This window comes from Nasonia vitripennis, chromosome 2 (genome assembly GCF_009193385.2).
Source record: "Nasonia vitripennis strain AsymCx chromosome 2, Nvit_psr_1.1, whole genome shotgun sequence".
Classification (NCBI taxonomy): domain Eukaryota; kingdom Metazoa; phylum Arthropoda; class Insecta; order Hymenoptera; family Pteromalidae; genus Nasonia; species Nasonia vitripennis.
Window position 1 is genome coordinate 32,355,944 of NC_045758.1, and position 22,667 is coordinate 32,378,610.

The 22,667-nt window shown below is 46.7% G+C and overlaps 1 protein-coding gene across 2 annotated transcripts in view; it reads left to right on the top strand.

Annotated features, from left to right (window-relative positions):
- The window catches only part of LOC100120429 (polypeptide N-acetylgalactosaminyltransferase 2), a 130,284-nt gene that overhangs the window by 98,429 nt on the left and 9,188 nt on the right, over positions 1 to 22,667 (top strand). For both annotated transcript variants that reach the window (XM_003425911.5, XM_031924425.1), the window contains exons 2-3: positions 6,498 to 6,670; positions 6,815 to 6,934. In XM_003425911.5, the coding sequence (XP_003425959.1) occupies positions 6,498 to 6,670; positions 6,815 to 6,934 (293 nt within the window). The remainder of the gene's footprint in view (positions 1 to 6,497; positions 6,671 to 6,814; positions 6,935 to 22,667) is intronic.

Genomic DNA, 22,667 nt, shown 5'->3' on the forward strand with positions numbered 1-22,667 from the left:
AGAAGAGAGTTGGTATAAGTAGATTCGGGGGTATCTCCTCTCAGTCGTAAAGCATTTTACTTCCAGCTGTACTCGTCACGCGGTTTAGAGCCTTGTAGATAAAGTGTCTTATTGAAATGTCTGTTTTATCAGTTTCTTCGTTCGACGCTGATGTCGCCGCTACTGCTGAGTTTCTTCATTGAATCGAAGCACAAACGGTCAAACTTCGAGAGCGACGCGTTTAATTTGCGAGTCGTCGTAAATGTCCGCGCAGCTATAACGAATATAGAAATCAAGCTCTGGTATAGATATAAAACGCTGTGCGCGAGGAATAACCGAGTAAAATACGATCGTTTGGTCGGCGATGTTTAAAAGTTAAGAACTCGAAAATCAGAGAGAGTTCCTCGAACTTTCGGCGCGCAATTGACGCGTCCGCGTTTTATTCCATTCCGCGGCCGTAAACTCGTTCCGCAAAACTCGTCGAAACATTTTTCAATGCTTGTCAGCGTCCCCGCCTCGATATTATATTCCACACAGTGACCGTAGTCCGCACATTGACTTTCGGTGACGTGCAAAGGTCCGAGATTCAATAAAATCCACGACGTTACGACTCGATCGTAATTTTTCCCCCCTAACCAAGTTTACGTACATCGTATACATTGTTGTGCTTATTACACGCGGTTTTATTCGAACGAGTCAATTTACGAGCTGGTCGAAGCCTGCGTCTCCCTCGATAAAATTCCTCGAATCTCTTCGTCAATCGCAGTCACCCAAAGTCGATAAGAAGGCTTCATTTGAAAATCAGAGAGAGAGTAGGCGGATACTCGAGCCAATTTCCATGAATTACAATGCTAATTTTTCCTTTTCCTCTACTGCGGCACAGAGCTCTCCCATTTTTCACGAGGCTTGAAATTCAATTTTTCTTCGGCAATTAGCGGCGCTCGGTCAGTGGAAAAAGTCAGGCTTTGCTCAGACGAGCTTCTTTTCACAGAAGGTTAAGAACTCGAGGCTTGATTGACCGCGTGGAGAGAGAGAGAGAGAGAGAGAGAGAGAGAGAGAGAGAGCACATCCCTCGCCTGTTTACAAGCCGTCTAATCCTTTGTTCTCTCTCCGGGCTTTCTGTGCGCTTCACCGGTCAATCGAAGTAGGCCGCTGATTGCTCTGAAGCATCGGCACTATATAGTCGTCGTCGTCGAGCTTTACTTTCAATTAAAGTGACATGTACTCTCGACTCTCCCGCTCGATCGTATAAATTTGCAAGAGAAATTCCGGGAGAGAAGAAATCATCCCAGCAGTAGCTGTCGCGTGTCTCCCGCCGGCGTACCTAATGCATTAATTATCGCGAACCGAGCTCACCTCAGCTCGTCGGGGAGTTTACCCCGCGGGCGCTGCTCCTCCTTTCTCCAGGGGCCCTTAAATTCTCGCGGATCGAAGGAAACCCGCCCGCGTCTTTGTTAGCGCTTAATTAAGGGGATTGATGAAAGATTAAATGATGGAGCGAGTGAGAGCCTGCCTTTCTTGGCGCATTTTGCTTTCTCTCTCCTGTGGATATCGGAAATTCCTGTCGGCAATACTTTAGCCGAAGATCCACGCGTGCATCTCGTTTCCTTTTTCAAAGAGAGTGTACACGCGATGCATCCTCGTTTTTTCGATTATTCATAGGAATTTCATCAAAGAGCGAGTGAGATAGAGACGGTACAAAGCTATCTGTATACACACACACACACAAGAGGGGCTACTCTGGATTATTAAATATTTTCCTTCTCTCTGCCGCCGCTCGCGGATATCCTCGTAAATTCGCAATAATCATCGGCGAAACAGCGCCAAGCGCGGTGCGTATCGCGCGCAATTAAATCACCCATCGAACAAAGCCTCGGCAGCCGACAAGCCCGAAGATAATAAACAGCGTCAGACGTATCTCTCGCGCGAGAAAAACCGCGCCGTACGTCCCATAAAGCAAATCAGCCCCGCGACGCGCTCAATCAATACCGCGAGGAACAATGCGCTGCGATACCCTCTTTTTTGCTGCAGCCACTGGCTCATGCTTTCTTCCCATCGGTCACACAGCCCATACGGCCTTTTGACGCGTCGATCGAGGGAAAGATCGAGCGGAGCTGCCAGAGTAAAAAGGAAGATATTATAGGAGAGAGAGAGAGAGAGAATTAGCACAGGCCCCGGGCTAATTAATTATCGACTCGGGTGTCGTCGAGGCGCGACGCTTATGATCATTAATATAAGAATCGAGCGAGCGCCGCACCAGAGGTCGATGGAACCCGCGGGAACGTTTATACCGACGAGCGTACGTAGTGCTGACTGTTCTCTCTCTCTCTCTCTCTCTCTCTCTCTCTCTCTCTCTCTCTCTCTCTCTCTCTCTCTCACTGCTTTTCTTGCTCGATTTCTTTCTCGGCGAGAAAGGCAGTGGAGAGAGAGAAGCTTCTTTTCCTTCCGGAGCTTTTTGCGCCGCGCGAGCTTTCTCAAGGGCGATGCTCGAGTGCAGTTCGTGATGAAATTAAAGAATGGCACGTTGCTGCCGCCGCCGCTGTATTATATTAGTCGAGGGGGGACGGATGATATTGCGCTGCTGTGTGTCTCTTGGGGTTGTCTGATCGCATCCGGCATTTTCTACTTAGGCTCGAGCTCCGCGTTAATCGAGCGCGAATTATCCTACGGGTTTTTAAACAAATAACACGAGAGAAGTAAATTTAATTTTTCACTCGATTTCCTCGGAGCTCTCGAGCGAACGACGTTATTCCGCGAATGTTTTAATTATGTTTGCGGAAATGAACGACCGTCAATGTCGAGATACGCACGGAGCGTTTAATTTAAAATCGACGATACATCGAAGCGAGATTAAATCGTTAAAAATAACACATCTCGTTCATCCGCCGTCTTTCGAAGCAGTATAATTCCAAAAGCGCCAGCTCGAAAATACCTCGACGGATTCTCATTAAACCCTCCGCCGACGATAGAATTTTCATAGCACGCCCTCCCATACACACACACACACACACACACACAGCAGCGGCTCTCGATACCAGCCAACGGTCAAGCGCGGGGCAAACAGCTATAGCGTCCAGTCGAGCAAGAATCCGTTGGAGCAGGGGAGGGCCGGCCACGAGAAAATTATCGAGAACCGCAGGGGCCATAATATCGCAAGAAGCGGCCTGCAATCGGCAGTAACCGCCGCCGGACGATCCTGAGCGCCGGGGAGAGAGAGTGAGAGACCGCAAGAATCGCTTATAGCCGCGCAAGAATGACTCGTGCCGCAGGCTAACGAGATTGCCGTGCCGCTCGAATTAATTTGCCTTCCAAGTAGCGCGAGCGCAAGCGACGATGAGCCGACGCTGAGGCGCGTGTGCGGGATGTATTTTCTTTTATCTTCCTTTTTGCTGTAGGGCTGGATTGATTAAAAATTTTCGCGTTTTTTGCGCTGGTTATCGGCGAGTGGAGGATTGAAAAATGTTGCTGCTGCTCTTGAAGGCGGTGATTTTACTTCTTTTTTTTTTATAGATACGGTGTATATAGAAACTTTATTAAAAAAGCAAAATACCTTCTCGGCGTAAAATCCACCACGACATATTGCGGATTTAATGGCTCGACTGACCGCAGCCGGCTCTCCCATGCAAATCCGCTCATAACTCAGGAGCCCGCGCTCTGTCCATTTTTCCGTCTTAAGGAAAACTTTGAGCGCGCGTTCCGCTGAAGCTGCGCTTCCAGCTCTGATCCCCTCCGTTTTCGACCAAGCCTGCGTGTGTATGTGGGTGCGCGTCTGAGCGAGGTTTTATATTCTAAGCTCGTGGGACGTGGCGATTTGTAAGGAGGGTTTCTTTTTTCCTCGTATATACCTACTACGCCTTTTCCAACTGGGGCGAGCTCCAGAATTGGAAATTTATTTACCCTACAGCTCGTGCGCCGAATCCTGTCAATATTTACGTTATTCGAACGAGCGCGATTTTTTCAGATATTTTTCACGCACAGTGAAGACCTATAGGTATCTTCCGACTCGTCTCTCGCGCCGAATGGAAATGGAAAAACAGCCGAAAACCTCAAGGAAAATCCCCGAGATCGAGTTCACTGCGAGGCTCACGCTACCAAAAGACGTCGCGACTTACGGCCTCGAGCGCGGTTATTTTCAAAATACGATTTATCACTTCTTATTTGACTTTTTACCCGCAGAGACGCGTCTCGTCGTCGTCGAATTTCGCGCTTCTCAAGCTCGTTATCCTCGCGAGTGGTATTTTTCTCTCACCAGCTAATAATATCACGTTGAAAAAGCGAACTCGATAATATATAAGAAGACCTCGGCGCGAAATTAATCCCGGGGCTATGTACATTTCAAATTAATTTCAGCCTCGGGTATATACATAACGGAAACTAACGAGAACGAATCAAACCATATCCCTCGCGCGCACTGATCCCCCGTCAGCCTATAAAGTATATTTAACCGCAGCCGACAAACGCTCGCCGGCGTAATAATACCCAGAGAGCCGCGCGTGCCGTGTATATGAAGTAGTTTAACGCGATTATAACCAACGAGCGGCGGCTCGTAATCGATGTTTTTCGCGGAGAGCCCCATTGTGGCTTACGCGTACATGCAATCCCTCGAAGCCTTCATATTCGCGAAAATCGTTAGAGAGAGAATGATCGAGTAAATAAAACGGTGATCGATAAAAAAAAAAAAATTGCGCTGGTCGAACACCTGCCCGCGTACACAGAAGCTCGACTTTCGACTCTGCCGCGAACACGCGGGGGAATTGTTTTAGCGCGTGTAAATTGCGCGGTATGGAAATTCTCGTTTCGCCGCGGTGGGGGATTTCGAATGGAAATGTATTTTCTATTTTCATTGAAATTATTCCGGCGCGCTGTTTTTGTATGAAAAATCCTCTGCAATTCGAATCCAGTTACGAAGTTTACTCCGCAATTATTCCGCGGCGAACCTTAGCATCATCGTCGTCCTCATCCTTTGTTACGGAACGACGACTCCATACTCTCTATCGGTAAAAAGAGCGTACCTTATAATACACATCTCAACAGCTCCCGATTGTTCACTCGTCCGCGCTTCCTTCCCACCGCTTATACGCTGCTGAATTAAAATTTTTTCTTCATTTCCGCGCGCTTTTTCATCTTTAGGCCGCGCGCGTTCGATTTTCCAGATGAGAGCGCGTTACCGTAATGATGCGTTCCGCTGGGCAAGTCATGCGGCAACAAAAGTTACAGGTCGCCGAGTGTGTGCATGTGTTATAACCTGCGCGATTGGTTGGCTCTTTTTTCCTCCTGTTTTTGAAGTTTGCAGCCGCCGGCTGAAGTGAAGTGCGAGAGGCTGCGCGTTTGGAATTGGGCGAGATTTCGATGTTATGCACGGATGATTTTATTTTTACAAAAGACTGATCGTTCTCGATTCGCTATAGTAATATTTCAAAAATGGTATAATACAAAGGGAAATAAACCCTACCTCGTACATCAGAGCAGCCCTTAGAGCCGATATTTTCCAATCAGCCTCGTCGAAAAAAGCATCCTTGCGCCCCACAGAGAGCGAGCGCCATTGTCCCGGTATCATCATCTCGCGCTGGCAAGGAAGCTTCTTTTTCCCACCTCCTATAACTTCAAAGCTCTGTACTTCCATCCCCTGGTGGCATCGCACCGAGATACAGCTCGAGACTGCGCAACGAAGGGAAGAAGCAGCGACTTCCGCAATCAGCGCAGTTCGCATCGTACACCTATCGCTGCACCACTACACACGAACGTGTAAATTGTCAACGACGAGGGTTGACAGTTGTTGGCTCTCAGCTGGTACTTCGCAGCGGCAGCCCGTTACAGTCACTGATATATAATAAAATTGCATTTCGCCCGCACGCGCCGGAGAAAAGAAGCGAGAGAAAGCGTACACCCGAGAGAATGTGATTTAAATTCAATCGAGAAGCTCGCAGCCGTTCGTATCTCATCATTACCGGGGCTCCTGCTGCTGCAGCTTTTTTGCGCGATATTTAGCATTGGAGAATCTTTTTGCCGAGTGCAGTATAGCAGCAGCGGTAGAGAAAGAGAGAATACACACAGCTGCTGGTTTGCCCGCGCGCCAGAGGGAAAATAGATGGGGATATTGAATTTGCCGCGGATGGATTCGCATTTTGTTTGTAATGGAAAACGAGTAATGCCGCACTGCGCGCGCTCGGATAAAATGCTAGTTGGTTTTTAATATCAAATATTTGCGCGGCTGGAATGATGTTAGCAGGGATTTTTTAATCGAATATGCGGCTTGAAATTTTTATAATTCGAATAGTTGCTCAATGCCTAAAGCCACAAAAGAAAATCACCGACCGTAAAATCTTGACCGCTCGCGTTAACGCGGTCCTCTATATCCAACTCGATTAGAAAAAAGTCCCTCTATAAAATAAAGATTCGCGTCCGCTAATTGAAGTGCCTATTATCCCACTTGCGGCGGCGCTGCTCGTAGCACAGCTTTTTCTTTCAGCTGGCTTCTCTCTAACCATCGTGTTTATTTCTTCTTCTCTCTGTTTCAGAACGAGAACAGAGCGCTGCGACTGAAGGAGCCGCCGGCTCCGCTGGGACTCTCCGCCGGAAGTCCCGGCGGCTACGCGGACCCGGACGGCACACCAGTTGTCATGTCATCGGAACTTCTACCTGCCCCCACGGCCGATCCTAGAGTCACCTGGAATTACTTCGACGAGCAGGGGTGAGTGTATATCGCGTTGTGTATTCGATTAAAACTTGTCTTCTTTGTGCAACTGGATTCGAAAGCTGTATTTATATATACGCTTCGATTTGCCGCTTTCAATCGGTTGTGTAATAACGCAGAGAAAAATTGTTTCAACGACAGATACATCTCGAGAGGCGGACTCCGAGCTGGCGAGGATCCATACGCGAGGAACAAGTTCAATCAGGAAGCTTCGGATGGCCTGCCGAGCAATCGCGATATTCCTGATACGCGCAGCGCAATGTGAGTACATCGTATATACATATACATATAATACATATAAAGCAATCTTCCTATCTATGTATAAGACGCGACACGCGTGCATATTCGAATTTCCCGCGAAATGCGCAGCATCATCAGTCAATGAAGTAGAGCCTCTGCGCGTATAATCAGGAGTCATCGTTTATACGAACAGAGGCGATAATTTACGCGGAACAGCCTATACGCAGAGACCTTTGAGCAGGGAAGATACGCACAATAGAAGCTGCAGCAACAGCAGCCGCCGCGACAGCTTTGATCGATATTCCGCACCATCGGCTAATAATGCAAATGAAGGAACCGCGTACATCTCCCTCTGCCTCGGTTCTCCGCGGTACATAAGCCCAAAACGCAATACACCTTATCTCTCTCCGCTACGCCGACGCAAATCGCGCTGGGTCAACATTATGCGCGCGCATTGTTATTCCATTGTTCGCATGAAAAATGCCCGATAAAAATCCGAACTTCCATTAAAGGATATATATTTATTCCAGCGGCTCGTCTTTCCTATATCTCCGAGGGAAATCTCATGGTATATAGTGTGTCTCGCGTCTTCCTGATCCTCCTTCGAGCGAAAGTTTACGTAATGCAAAAGAAATATACGAAACTCCGCGCGCGAGGCATTGCTAACGTCGATGCTCTCTCTCTCTCTCTCTCTCTCTCTCTCTCTCTCTCTCTCTCTCTCTCTCTCTCTCTCTCTCTCTCTCTCTCTCCACTGCGCGAAGTATGTCCTTGAATTTTAAATCCAGCTTACCGTATAATGCGCACTTGCCGTGTGTCCTCCTTCTATATATACATATAGCACGTCTTATCCGTACACACACACACTGCACTTTATGCTCGTAGAGGGTTACGTATTATTAACTTCCTTTATTCCTCTCGCTGCGATTCTTCAAGCGACGATCGTATACTTACATTCAACGCTGCTTTCTTCGCCGGTAACGATCGCGGGAATCGAAGGAGCTACTCCTCCCCTGAAATTGCGATATTTTCTGTATAATGTATCGAGGCACAGATTAGTCACGAAAAAAGTTCCTTTTCTTCAAAATCGCTTTGCTTACACTCACGCGCGGTTTGATTATTTTTAAAAAGCCATATCCCAAAATCCCATCATCCCGTCCCTTGACGTGTATCCTCCAAAACAATCAATTTCCAATTCGCCGACGGAATCCATCCCGAAAAAGCCCATACCTCGTTAGCCTACCCCTCCGCATAGGGATCGGAATATGGCAACGACGAGCATTAGATTCTCGTCGTGCGCGCGCGCGCGACAGAGGGTCAAAACTGACCCCTTACACCCACGTCCACGCGTACACACGATATGCAGAGAAATCGCAGAAACGAGCCGCTGTGCGCGGGGGATTGAGTTGGCGAAGTTCGCCAGGATTTGACCAGGGGAGATACCGCGAGGCAACCAAACTCGGCATAACTTTCGCCTTAATGGCACTGGCCTGCTTACAGGGACGGAGGAGAGATAGAGGATTGCACGTGTCGTTTGACGGAGATGGAGAAGATGGCGGGGGAGAGAGGAGCGGAATGAATTGAGAGAGGGATTTCGGGAGGCTAGTCAGTGAAATGTGTGATTGGATGATTCAGGCTTATTGGGAGAGTGTAAGATGTAATTTTCTTTTATTCGCTCCGTAGTCGTCGTCGGGAAATCTCTAATTAATCATTAATCGCTCTGGAAAAGCGAATCGTCGCCGGTAGCAATGAAAGCGTCTAGTCGGCGAAGCCGATAACACCCTTGCTTACGATCGTCCTTTTCAGCAAAAGCCCGGCTTCGTCGTCCTTAGAGAGAGAAGGCTACGCGGCGGTGGCCGTTAAAGGCGCTAGTTTACTGCGCGCCCTCGTAGAAGCTTGTTTTCATTCGAGGGCCTTGATTTCGCGATAGGACCCTGTCTCTCTCTCTCTCTCTCTCTCTCTCGTAAAGCCCAAACCGATTTTCATCTCTCCCTCTCACTTTCTCGGCGCTTAAAAAGCTCGCGATTATTACTCAGGCATTCCGTTGCGGGATTTGCGCGAAGAGTTTATGGAGAACTGGTCGCGCGCGCTGTGGTGCCCGGTACTAAAAGTGGATTAAATTTACGGGAGAGCGGGGAGGAAGCCCGTAAAAGCTCGCCCGGATCGTAAATTTTCCGATTGCTTATTGCTGTGTTGATTTATATACACACAGAGAGGCGCGAGCGAGGTGTTTTCTCCATACGCGGGGCTTATGATTGATGGAGTGCAATTTTTTTTCGCACGTCGCGCGGTCCAGGGCCGTTTGATTAACAAAGTTGGGATGTTTTTTGGAAGTGTTTTGCGGTGTGTTGTGCGCGGAACATTTTTTAGTTTCTTTCGGTCCCTGCAGATTACCGCTTTTTGACACAAAAGCAGGACATAAACAAATACTCTACTTTTTAATTAAAAACAGGCAATTCCTCAACAAAGTTCCAAAAGCCCCCGATATCGCACTAATTACGATCTCGAAAAGCCGAGCTCTTGATATAAAACATCGTCCGCGCGGTCATCCTAAGCTCCGCTAAAATTCATAATCCCCCGACATATGTCTCGGCATATCGCTCGCGGAGGTGACGCAGTTATCCGAAACCCGCAGCGCCGGGACGTTCTACTCAATTTCGATAAAACGCGATAGAAGGCTCTCGAATTTCCCGGGCCACATAGCCCTGATAAAATTCCTCCTCTCTGTCAGCTAGCACCGGGATTCATTAGCGTCACTACTAGCCACACTATCACCGACCTCGACTCGATTATCCGCCCTCTTTTTTTCACTTTCGCCCTAGTTCGATTTTCACCTGATATACTATATATACTAAGTGACATAAATATTGCGCGCCTCTGACACGCCGACCCGGGGAGATGGAGTATAGTAGCCTGAGATGTGTACTAATGGAAAACGGGAGAGATGCGCCTGCTGGAGAAGGATTATTAAAATGCCTCGTGGTACACGAAGCCGAGAGAGAGAAAGGTAGAGCGGCAAAGTAAACTCGAGGAGCCTGTATCTTTGGATTTCATTCGTTTCCTGGAATAGAGAATTTCGTGATGTACTGTAGCTTCGCGTCTGAGATGGAGAGATATTCCACTGCCGCTGCTGTGACGAGATGCTAATATTTGCGCGTGATTTATGGGAGTCGCTTCGAAATAGCCCAGCGTACGAATTTAAAAGCAGCTTCAGCCTGTATACAGCGAGGCCGTGCGTGAGGGGATATGGGTTTAATCCGTCGATAATTGATTACAGCCTGAAAGGAAAGCGGAGAATCTTTGAGCCTTTTCCTTCGAGTTTATATACCGGGAGCACTTTTTGCCGCTTTCAGCTTCTTTGTGAGCTGTGCTGTGCGCTGCAGCAAAAGTTTCCTCCTCCGATGCCCCAGTCCGATACAGCAACGGCTACTGCGGGTCTTAAGGGTATATCCAATAATCTGAAATTGACTTTGCAAGAAGGCAACATTGTGTAGGATTTATCGTCGCATCCTCGGGTGAATTGCGCGGGTGAACCTTCTATAAACATTCCATGAATGCGTAGTGTCCTGATTTTTACAATACAGGCAATAAATGATGATCTCGCAGGGATGTAAAGGCCGACGCTTAATTCCAATACCGGCTCGTAATTACGAAGCTCGTGTTCTTTTACGACTCGAGGTACCCTCCTTTGCTATAGAATCGCTTTATACAGCGGAAGGATCAAGATATTAAAAGGCTACCGTTCTCGCGCGAGCCTAAGCCCAAATGTCAGTCCATTACGACGGTTCATTCCACGCGTTTATTAAAAATTCTAAAAAGTCTGCAGCCGACACCGCTTCTAATGCGATTCTCCGGCCACGCGTCGTTTTACGCTTTACTTGAATGGACGTGTCGGAAAAAGAAAACTCTCGACTACTACCCCCACCACTCGACGATATACACTGTACACTGAAAACTCGTCGACAATGCCGCGCGAGGGCAAGTTGCTACGAGCCAACAGTTGTTAACGTCAGAAACTGCAGGTGTAATTAGCGCGCGCTCGTAAATAGTTCGTCTCCAGAAGTGCTTTCGTCGCCTCTACTATTTTTTTTTTTTTTGTGCCGCAGTATTTCATCGTCGATCTCGACCGCGTGTTATTATGCTCGAAGATCGAATCTCCGAGAGTCAACAGTGCAGCTTTGCATGCACGCGTGTGCGAACGTCCATCACGTACTGCGGGGGATGTAATTAACCTCGCGTATGGGCGATGCGTGGGTGATGTTTAATCAAGGTTTTTTGTAGGTAAATAATAAACAGTAGCGTACGCGCGATCCAAAAGCCAGTTTTTCCATGGCGAAAACAGAGCACAGCAGCAGACTTTACAGGCGTTAAGATTCACAAGGAAGCTAAATTGCGGTAGACGAGCGCATTGTCTGTCTATCCCTCTCGTTTGCGCACACGGAATGCGTAAGATCCACTTCTGCGGGCCCCTGAAGAGTAACCACTTGCCACTTCGGGGCTAATTGTGTTTGTATTCCATTTAAGTTGTTTACATTTCTATTTGCATCCTCCCGGCGGCCGCTCTTCGTTTAACTCGCACGGCTTCTTAAAAGCATCTCTCGCTCGCCGCAGCTGCGCCTCTATCTCTGTTATGGAAGCGACTTTATGAGCTTTTCTTTTCGTTGCTCCTGCGCGGGAGTGAATTTAATTTCGAAAAATTCGGATCTATTTCGACACTATTTTACACTGATTTAGGTACGTGTCTTTTGCTATTTTTCGCGGGTTGGGCCAACTTCGCTGATTGTATTTTCCTAACCAAATTTTATGGAGGAAACTTTTTTACGCTTGGTCCTGCGCTAGCTCTTATATACACATATGTATGCAACGAAAATAAAGTCGGCTTCTATTTCGAAAGTTTTTTCGCCCCGGAACAATCCTCTACTTTGGAAGTACGCTGCCAATTTGAGAAAATTAAATCAGACAATAAGATCATATTCCCGTAATTCGAGCAACTTTGCCAGAAAAAAAGACTGCGCTACTATTGTATACGTCATCGCTTATGCGTATCTTCTTTATTTCAAAAATATTCATGAGAATTCCACTCTAAACTTTTCGCTCGTAAAGCCAAAGCACCGGCAATTTTCCGAAATCGAGAAAAAGAAACGCACATCTCATTTAAAAAAACTTGCCGCATCAACCCTCTAGCAAATTCGTAACGAACTGCACGCCTGGAAACATAATCAAGAGCCCAACGACGATGCGCATGTCAAACAAAACCGCGACTCGAGGCGTCTGGTCTTTCTGAATAATACATCGGCCGCAAGTGAAAAAATCCAAAAACTTTTGTTTCCCTCCCCCAGAAGAGCTCTGGGCATCAAGCAGCTGGTGGCCTTCTCATTATGCCGCTCGTTTTTTCCTTCCACTCGTCGCCCTCGAGAACAAAGCTTTTACGTTACACCTCGCACCGCCCGCGTCGTGCGCGATTCGGTCGATCCGCTTGGCGTATTCCGTTGTTTTCTTTTTTCTCGTTTAAATTAAGACATGTAAATGCGAGAGCTTGCGCCTAAGAAAAGAGAGAATATCCGATGCAATTACGCCGAGTGGACGCGCGAGCGATCGGTACCTCTCGGTTCCCCATGAAAGTGTAATAAGGCTCTGTGCTTACCGACGATTATTTCGATAAATTCTTCCGCGCTAAATTCGTTAAAGGTTCATTAACAGACGCGGATTTCATTACGCAAGGCCGCTCGAAAGTGCGGCAGCGGCTGCGAGTGTAAAAATTATGTCTCGGAATGCAATTTCGATGTCGCCTCGCGTCGAGAGCTCTCGGCTGAAAGAGGATTTCCCGTAGCAAAAAGAGCAGAGCAGCGAGAGGCTGCGCTCTTATACTCTATACAGCGGCGGAAAAAGCTGCGCGCGCGCGACGAAAAGAAGAAAACGAGACGGGAAGAGGAAGTGGAGAAAGATGGCGCGGGTAATGAAAGACGCGCCGACGAGTGAAAACAAAAAGGGGCGAAGCTACTTCGGGTGCGCGACGACGAGAGCGCGAACGTATGTATGTATAAGTATACCGCGCTTACGTGTATAAGAAAGTAGATATAGCGGGTCATTGTAACCGAGCGCAATTGCGGCATCGCGTGAAATTACGGCTACGGGCTATACGTGTCCTCTCAGCTCTCTCTCTCTCTCTCTCTCTCTCTCTCTCTCTCTCTCTCTCTCTCTCTCTCTCTCTCTCTCTCTCTCACTCACTCTTGGAACTTATGCGAAATTAGATTTTAAATTCCATTGCCCCGCGCATCATCATCTTCGTCGGGCCCGGGGCGGTGCAGCGCTATATGCGAAAAGTTGGATCTTGGGCGAAAAAGTACGCGCGCGAGCGCAAGCGATGATGAAAACGCGTATACCATCTCTAGCTCTCTCTATTTTTTTCTTTTTCCACCGAGGCTGCCGCAGCAGCCAGCTCGAAAGTTCTGGCGCGGAGCTTCGAACTTTTGAAATAGCGCGCGCTTTAATTCACCGTAAATAGCACCGACGATTTTTTTCTCCTTTTTTTTTTTGTTTCGGGGTAGTAGAGCTATACGAGCGGGGAAAAAGTCGGCAATTACCCGCGAGCGATTTTTTCCGAAACACAACAGAGGTTCGAATGGGGGAGTATAACGAGTGGAGCGTGCGATGGAAGGAATACTGCAGTGCCGGAATAATTTGACGCGCACGACAATCCCAACTGGCGCCTCTGTCAACGAAATCGTTTGCTCGCTCCTGTCGTTTCCATAATGCGTACAGCCGCAGCGTTTCTTGTTTGATTTATACGTCGCGATACATCGAACGTTCGCTGCGCTTTTGAAATCTCTGGTTTATATACGCCGCTCTTTTTTATTTTTCCGGCGATTTTAATGATTTGTAAAAGCTTTGCGCGCGATTTCGGAGCTTTTTTTCAAACTTCGCTCAAGCGAAAACAGAACGGAAACATGAATATTCCATCGAAAAAAAAGCTTCACGCAGCTATCTCTCTCTATCGAAGAATCATAAATAACGTCGTAAAAAAGCTCGCTGCCACTGCGCTCACGCACTCGGGGGCAACAATATAAGCAGAAAACTTTACGATTTCATGACAGCAGCAGCAGAGCGACGAGAGACGCATACATCTCGTCCGATCGCGAGAGGAGTAAATGTTTTAGTGGCTCTTTCGCGTCCCCTTGTATTTTTCAGCGTCGCGCATCACGATCCATTAGAGAAAGAGAGCGTACGCGTAGCAGACGCTACAGCCACGGGCGTCGTCGTTATACATTCAAGACACAGAGGCGAAGATATACTTTTTCAATGGATAAGCGCGATGTATGCGAGAGAGGATTTTCCATTCGAATCGATCGTCGAATATGGAGAGTCGAGTGGATATGCGGAAATCGCTCATGTCGAGTGCATAATGTGATCAACATTGTGCGGGTAGGGATTGGGAAAATTGTTACAAGTCGTTCCGTCGCTCATGTATGTGTGTGAGCGTATTGGATCTTATTACCATAAATGGCCGGGAATATCGAACGGTGTACACGCGCTTTCTCGGATGATTCGACGAGGCTTTTATACGCAGCCGATTTGCAATTGATGATTGAGGTCGTTATTGCCGTGAATTTTTGCTTTTTCGATTAATACTGCGTTGTACATTTTGGCATTATCGTGTCCACGATCGAAATGACGCTTGATAAATTATTAACGCGAAATACTTGTAGCTCCCATGTTCGAAACATATGGACAATTGGTTCAGTAATAACTAGAATATCGTGAAATAATAATGATTCGTATAAATCGACTTATTTCCGAGTAATAACATCCGACGACAATCCGGAAAAAAAGAAATCGAATCCTCGCATAACCCAAAATAAATCCGGCGTCTTATAACCGTAAAAAAGAGTCAAGGAAGTAGAAGAAGAAAGCCAGGCGACTGTCTCTCTCATATACGCGCGCGAAAACGAATAGCGCCATAAAATTTTGAAAGCGCCGCCGGCGGCGACCTTGTCGGGAATTCCACGTCGGCGACAGTAGTCCAGTCTACTGTCTCCTCAATCTTCTTCCTCTGCGTGTTTTTTTTTTTTTGTCAACTCTCGAGATGCGCGGCGCGACTGACCCGTTCGCGAAATTCTCACCTCGTAAATCCTCTCTCTCTCTCCCACTACCGGCCGTGTTTACGAGGCCCAGTGGAACGTTATATACGGATCGGCTTACGCGCGCTCGACTGATTTCACCGATCGATCGATTCGCCGATTTTTCGATTTCCGTGGATGTGTTTACGCGCGAGGTCGAGTCGTAAATCTCAACGCTAATGAGCTGGATGTGTTAATTCGAGAATATGTACGATGAGGGGAATCGCTTGTTTATATGTTTTGAGGTACAATTAGGCTAGCGTTAGTTAATGCGAGGAATTCGTATTTTTGTCACGCTGCGTATTTAAATTTCGTTCGACGCAGAGGTATGCGGTTTAAGCGGATGAATATTAATCGAAATTTATTAACCGTGTTTGACGAGAGGGTGTAGGCAATTTTACTCGGTAATAAGTAATTCGATTTTTATTTGGGGGGAAATTAATTCTCGATGGGTTTTTGAAGTCGTTCATTTCTTACGGAAGATCGATATTCCAGAGCGGAAAAAACATCGCGTTGGCAAAAATGACAATTTATTTTTCACTTTGCGAAGCACACTCAGAAGTACAAAAAGCTTTCAAGAGGATTCCCCTTCAAACAAACCCTTCTGCATATCCATATCTCTCGCATTTGAAGTATTTTCGCCCTCGAAGCAATTGAAGTTTTCCAGAAAACTTTTCCAAATATCCATATCCCACCTGCGCAGTATATTAATACACTGAGAGAAATAGTGCGTAAATTTTACTATATGTTCATGATAATTTACTGGAAAGTTTGGTAATCTCGTCACAGACTGACAAAACTGACCTTTTTACTAGCTTTATATCAATTTTTACTAAACTTCCATATAAAATTTACCATACTCAATCGGAAAAATTAACAGAAACTATAGTGAAAATCGCCAATGTATGAATTTTTACCTGACAGTATAGTAATTTTTAATAGAACGTATAGTACTTTTCATCTGAAAATCGGAACTGATGCGTATTGACGCGTTATGCGCATGCGCGTTTAGCAAACATGGCGGCCGCGAGAAGAAGCACTTGAAAATAAGCATCATGGCAAGACTCGACTTCAGAGCAGCAGTTTGAAGCCGGTGCTGTTTCAAATAAAGTCAAACTGTTTTGTGTGCTGCCGCTAGGGGGTGCACGGGAAATAAAACCCGCAAGCGGTAAGAAGTTAGCTCAGTTAGTATATAAGTCCGTTTAGCAACCCTGTTGTAACAATTGCGAGCGTATAAGCATATGTACTGCGAATTGCGAACATGTATAATAATTAAGCGTTTAGTTGTAGGAAATGTATCTAGGTTAGTTTAATGTCTCTAAAAATCAACTGCGGCGAGTGAATCGACAATGTTCTCTGAATGAAGTGCGTTAGAAGAGTAACCCTCCATAACCATAAAAATTTAGAGCCATATAATAATTGAAAATAATTTTTCCACTATGTGCATTTTTATATTTAATTTAGTCAGGGTAAAAATTACTACTCAGTATAGTAAAATTTATAGTTTTATAAATTTTACTATACAGTTTAGTAAAAATTACTAGACTGTCAGTCTGTGAGTGGATTACCAAACTTTTTATTAAAATGTCCTATCCAGTATAGTAAAATTTACTATAAATTTCTCTCAGTGTATCGAAGAAAACCTTCGCGTACAATTGAACCTCCAAAATCTAAAGCTGGAAACGAATGCACGCACCGTTTTAAAAATCACTATACGCCACACAGCAAAGCAAAACAGCGAGGGAAGCTGTCGTTTGAAAAATAACAAAAATTCCAATTCAATCCACCCACGCGCATTGCCGATAACAACCCGCATGAAGAAATCAAAATCTCCCCGCGCTAACCAAAATAAAACGCGAAGCTCGCTCTAACAAACATTCATCCCGCCCCGAGCAATATTTTATAGCAATTCGTTTATATCCCTCGGAGAATCATCGCGCTGCAGTATCTGCTCCGCGGGCGGAATGTACATACACCCAACAAGTGTGCATTCGAGAAGCATAGCGAGGATCGCGTTACCTCCCAAACGTTTTCCCCTCTTATTCCGGACGCGATTCCGATACACACGAGGCGAGTCAAATTTAATCCGGAAACTTTTCCGCGTATACCCCTCGAGCGGAATAAATCGAAGAAGTAGCGCGCGTCTTTCTCGTTAACCCGCGCGGGTGTACCTTTTGCCCTGTATTTTCAAGCGGACGCTTCTATTACCTTTATACTGATTCTTCAAATGAAAGAAAGAGAGAAACGGGAAGGGAAATAACTAACCATCCGCTGATTACAATCAGCTCGCAATTTGCGATTCCTCAGCGCGCGTCATTTCCAGGGAATCAGCATCGGGAACGAAACCAGCGCGGCTCCGGAACAGTGTATACGTATATACAGCGTCTGCAGCAACAAAAATAAGAAGAAGAAGAAAGAAGCGAACTCGGAAGGCAAAGTACTGCAAAGAGAGCTCGGCCGCGCCGGCGAGAAATGAAAAATAGGAAAACTTGCCGCCGCGGCTCTGCAGGAAAAGAACGATGGGCAGAGAAGAGTCTCTATATGTATGTATGCGGGTATACATATACAGCGCGCTGCCCGAGGCCTCGTGTCATGAATGCTAAGGCCTGCTCGCGAGTTATGGGCGCTAGCTCCGTTATATTTTCCGCGTAGAGCAGAGGGACGTGCGGAAGGACGCGAAGCTGACAAAGAAGTTTGTCCGTCTCGATTTGCATCCCCGCGGCGGCGTTGACCTGACGGCAAGCGCGGTGTCTTTTGTTTACCGGAAATTTCGAGGGGGATGGATGATTCTCGCTCTTCTTTCCATTATATGTGTGCGGTGATAAATGCCGCGACGTGTGTCCGCATTGATAAATCGTTATATTTGCGGAAAAAGAGTCGCTTGTAGAAAGTGGGTCAGCTGCGCGCTCTATTGTTTACTCCGAAATGCTGTTTGATAAAACGATCGAATGTTTACTCTATATGTGCGCGCGGAATCGAGTTATTGAATTTCTGCTATACACGCGTGTGCGTGTGTACACCGGAGATATGCTCGTAGCTTTTATGCACGAGGTAGAGAGAGAGAGAGAGTCGTAGCCGTTGGCGTCTTCCCTTATCGTGAAAACTAATGGGGCATCATATGGCCATTGTCGAGGCGAATGCACGAGCGTCGCGAAAATTGAGCCGAGAGAAAGCTCTCTCTCTCTGTATACAGTTAAGCTCCGGGGAAAACACTTGGCGCCTTCCGAGTCTGCTGCTATTTTATAAATAACTGGCCGCATTCAATTTGCGCCTACGCGCCTCGCTGTTATGCCTCTTAGACATTCAAGCGGTCGTCGACTCGATCTCTCGTGTGCTTCGCCAGAATTTTTCACCTTTTGTGAAAAGGTGTCGCGCGCGGAAGTTCGTCCGGAATAAAGCACAATAAAGCGCCGTCGGATATTCTCCCGCGCAAGAAAGCTTGCCACACTGTATACACTTCCTCGAAGTGTCCAAGTAGAGAAGCGCAACTGTCGCGCGGCTTCTCGGGCCAGTGAGCCGAAATTTAGAACGCTAACTCGTCCAGCCTCGCGTTGCACTTTTTATTTGCACTGTTATTATCTTCGGCCAGCTCAAGAGAGAGAGAGAGAGAGAGAGAGAGAGAGAGAGAGAGAGAGAGAGAGAGAGAGAGAGAGAGAGAGAGAAGCTTGCGCGCAATCTCTTAGAGACGAGGGCTTTGTGCTTTTTACTACCCCTCGCTCTGTTGAGCTTCTTCATTTCGCGGCAATTAATGGCCGGCGCAAGGGCTGAAATGAGATTATTTTTTATGGTCTACACACCGCGCCACGGTATTAACTTCTTATAGGGCTGATGTACTCAGCTGCACGTCACGTGCGGCGGCGTTTGTAAGGGAGAATGCGGTTTTCTGCTACACTGAAGCGGTTAAGTCGATATTTATGTATTAACATTTTTTACCGCGTTTACTGGTAATTATACGGCTGTCTCGTTATCCGATAAATAAACACACGCGCAGGGATTATAATCGATGTCGGCCTCTTTAGTCGTTTTATACCGAGAGCGAGGTAGTCTCGTATTCTTTACGCCGGCCTCGCAGTTTGTTAGAGGATAATCGCCAACTATGGCTTTCACAGCCCCATTAGCCGTATGAAAAGACAATGGAACTCGCTGCTGCCGCGCAGTATAGCTATGCGGTTAAGGAAGCGGCATACCCCTTTAAATCAAATGGCTGACCTTATTACCACCTCGTAGTATCTCCTACATCTTTACTCCGATTTTACCGTTCCAGCGTATAATTTTGCAGTAATCTACTTCTGTCCGTCGAACGATTAATAAATAAACACACTCCGAAGGTGAGATAACACAGGATGGCTATAAATCTCGCTGGTCACCAATTTCGAAACGGGTAAATTGCCATTAGGAGGAAACGATTCTTTTGGCCGTGTGCGCGCAGGGGGGCGAAATAACTATCCCGAAAAATCAACGACACACGGCTCTCGGGACATAAATTTCCTTTACGCCATTGTATTTTTGTGTAACGCCCTGTGTATTGGGCTTGCGCGAATAAAGTATAATTAACGTTTCCGACGCGGTGCAAACAAAAGAAACCCAGTACAGCCCTTTGTCTCTTCCGAATACTTCTATAAAATTCACAAAACGCGAACACCTCCAAAAATTACAGACAGCTGTTCCAGAAGCAAAAACGTCGTAAAGACGACACTCCCTCGACCATCGGTGCGGCAAAGCTCTCGAAAAACGAGCTCGTAAATCGCTCGCGTCAGGCCAGCTGCATTAACCGCGCGCGTCGAACGCGAGAGAGACGCATCCTAGTACACCAGCAACGCTCATAATTCCTCGTTGCCGGGCAATTCATAATCTATCGGTCTTCCGCGCGGCCGCGGCTGTAAAACGCCCATAAAGCATCGGCGAGCGACCTGACGTACGCGCGTGCGGAAGTTACTTTTATGCGTTTTTCGATGTACCTGTCGATCCACTACACGCAATCCCTGTGCCTATAAACGTGTGCATAGGTATCCTACGCGTGTATGGAAAGAGTCGAGGGCAGCAGCGGAAAAAAAAAGTTTTTTTCGATGCGTGCGCGTTGACCAGATCGTTTTGAGTGAGACTGGACGAACGTGCTTTTCGAGAAGCTCGAGAGTTGCTGCATAACGCTGCCTGTCGTTGGGATTTCACGATGTTTGCATGACAACGGGACAGCGGTTTATGACGCGGGAGTTTCAAGAGCGCGCTCGACCCAGCTCTTTTTTGGCTCGGAGATTTTTATCGGGATACGATTCGATGGATGATTGAATCAGCGTTTTTCGATGCACGCATTTTTTTTTCCCTCGAAACAGAGCTGCTCTCGCTAATTAAATTTACACGCGATATCCAGCAGAAACTCGTCGCCCGGCGCTTTACGCGTACGTGTAAGAACGACTGTCTCGAGAGCGGCTCTCGCCTCGGTCGCTACATGCATGAATATTTCGTGCGAGCTGTAGCACAGTAGCCTGGATTTTCCGTTTGTGTAGCAGCAGCCCCCGGCCTAGAGTGAATTTCGTATGCATGAAGGGGAAATCGCTGATTGCTTTGCTGATATACCCGCGGGAGTAACCGGATGGCTCTTACGCCTACTTTTCCGCGGCTTTCTGCACGCGAGTGTTTGCGGAAGTTTTGATATCTGCGTATGGTTTTTTTTTTTTTTTTGGCGGTGCGTTTGGAAGCAAAGACGTTAGTTCTGCTCCGTGCCGCTGCACGGAGTCCGGATCTTGTTTTCCACAAGCGGGACCCGTCACTCGTTTCCACAAATATACCCACGATCCTGCCTTGTCCGCAAGTCACCCTTGATTCTACAATTTTCTCTGATAAAATAAAATGTTCCTCTTCATATCCTCAGTAGTGGTTGAATGCATTTTATTTATTCTGTATCTGTTGTGCGCAGTAGTTTTTCTGACTTTGCTCTGTTATGCGTGTGTTATCCTTTGGGCCATTTATATGACGTGGCGCTATGAATGTTACGATGATCACCGACGATTTTACGCAAGAGATTTCACGTAAATCGGTCGTTTCTGGATGATTGAAAGAGAGAATCAAATGTTTGACTAATTTGACCCTGCATTTCAATGTGTAACGTAGGGATTAATTCGAACGGGAAACTGATCGTCATCATGATATTAGTTCCATTTCTCGCCGCTGCACGGAACCTGATTCTCGTTCTCCGCTAGTAAAAACTATCACCTATCACCATAAGTATACCCGTCTCGACCAAGTCCTTTCTGACTCTGCAATTTTCGCATTTGAACATAATGGCGCTCTTCGTGTTTCTTATCCGCTGTAGTTTCTGGGGTTTCGTGTATCTATATTATTATTTTAATTTAACTATTTTGGTTTTTGCTCTCACTTCGCTGCTGGAAGGTATACTTGGACATCGACGTTTAAAAATTCTACGATTCATCATAAAACGTTTGTAAATGTGTAACTAACGCTTGACGATTGAAAGAAAATATAATTGACGCTAATTAATTATAGCAATCGAATTAGAAAAAATATCCATCAAACTCATACTTGTCCCAAGTATTAATTGTCACAGACGCACGCGTCTGCAACGCGAGCAGCGAAGACGAGTCAGCGATAAGAGTCCGCCGAGCCGCACTACGATGCATAGCGTCCGAATGCATCGTAGACGTTAGCTCAGTGGTTAGAGCTCCCGCTTGTTAATCTCGGGTTCAAGCCCGCGTCTACTCTTTTTCGCTTTCCGACTCGTCTCCTATCCGTCCGTTACATAATAAACACCGACGCTGCTAGTTGTGAATTTATAACATCATTACGAATTAGCGGCACATCGCGGAAGAGAGAGATATAATGAAGTCGAACGCACGTGCGAAGCTTGCATTTCGCGATAATGATAATACACCCACACACAGTTGTATATGATAATTTGTCCCTCTCCGCGTGCAGCGGTGCGCGCATATGACCCTCCTGTTTACCGCAGTCGAAATATCAAATCACTAATCGAAATAACAACAACAATCGAAATCGTTTATTCGTTATACTTCGGGGGAATTCAATTTCGATATCGTAAATTATTGTGTACAATATTCGGCCAGCAATTAGAATGATGAAGTGCGCGTTGCGGCGCTGCGCGGTCGATTCATTATTTCTAACCGTCGGACCAGTGGGGGCTCTTCTCTCCTCGAATTTCGGGCTATATAAGCGTAATTTCAAAATCGCATTTGCAAGGCTAATTTTGCGCCCGACCGAGCGTAAGTGCGCTGACGCGAGATATTTCGCTTCGACTAGAGATCTGTTGCTATAATGCCTATATAAGTACTGTTCTTTTATCTCTTATCGCGTAATAACACGAATAAACAGCGGAGGTGAAAAAATTCGAACGTCCAAGTGCGAAAATCTATCCCGGCAATCGCCTCTCTCACGTCAGCGCTAATGCAGCGCGACGCGTATTGGATTATGCGCGGGGACGGAGCTTTATGAAAATTGAAGTGCCATACGCTGCGGCGCTGCGGAATTAAGGTCAACAGGTGCGACGAAAAATCGCTGATTCGCACTCGTGGCATATAGGCTGCGGCGTGGAATCCTTTCTTCGAGTCGCGAAAGGTCGTAATATCTCACGAGTGAAAAAAAGCACACGTGTTCCACGCACCTAGTGC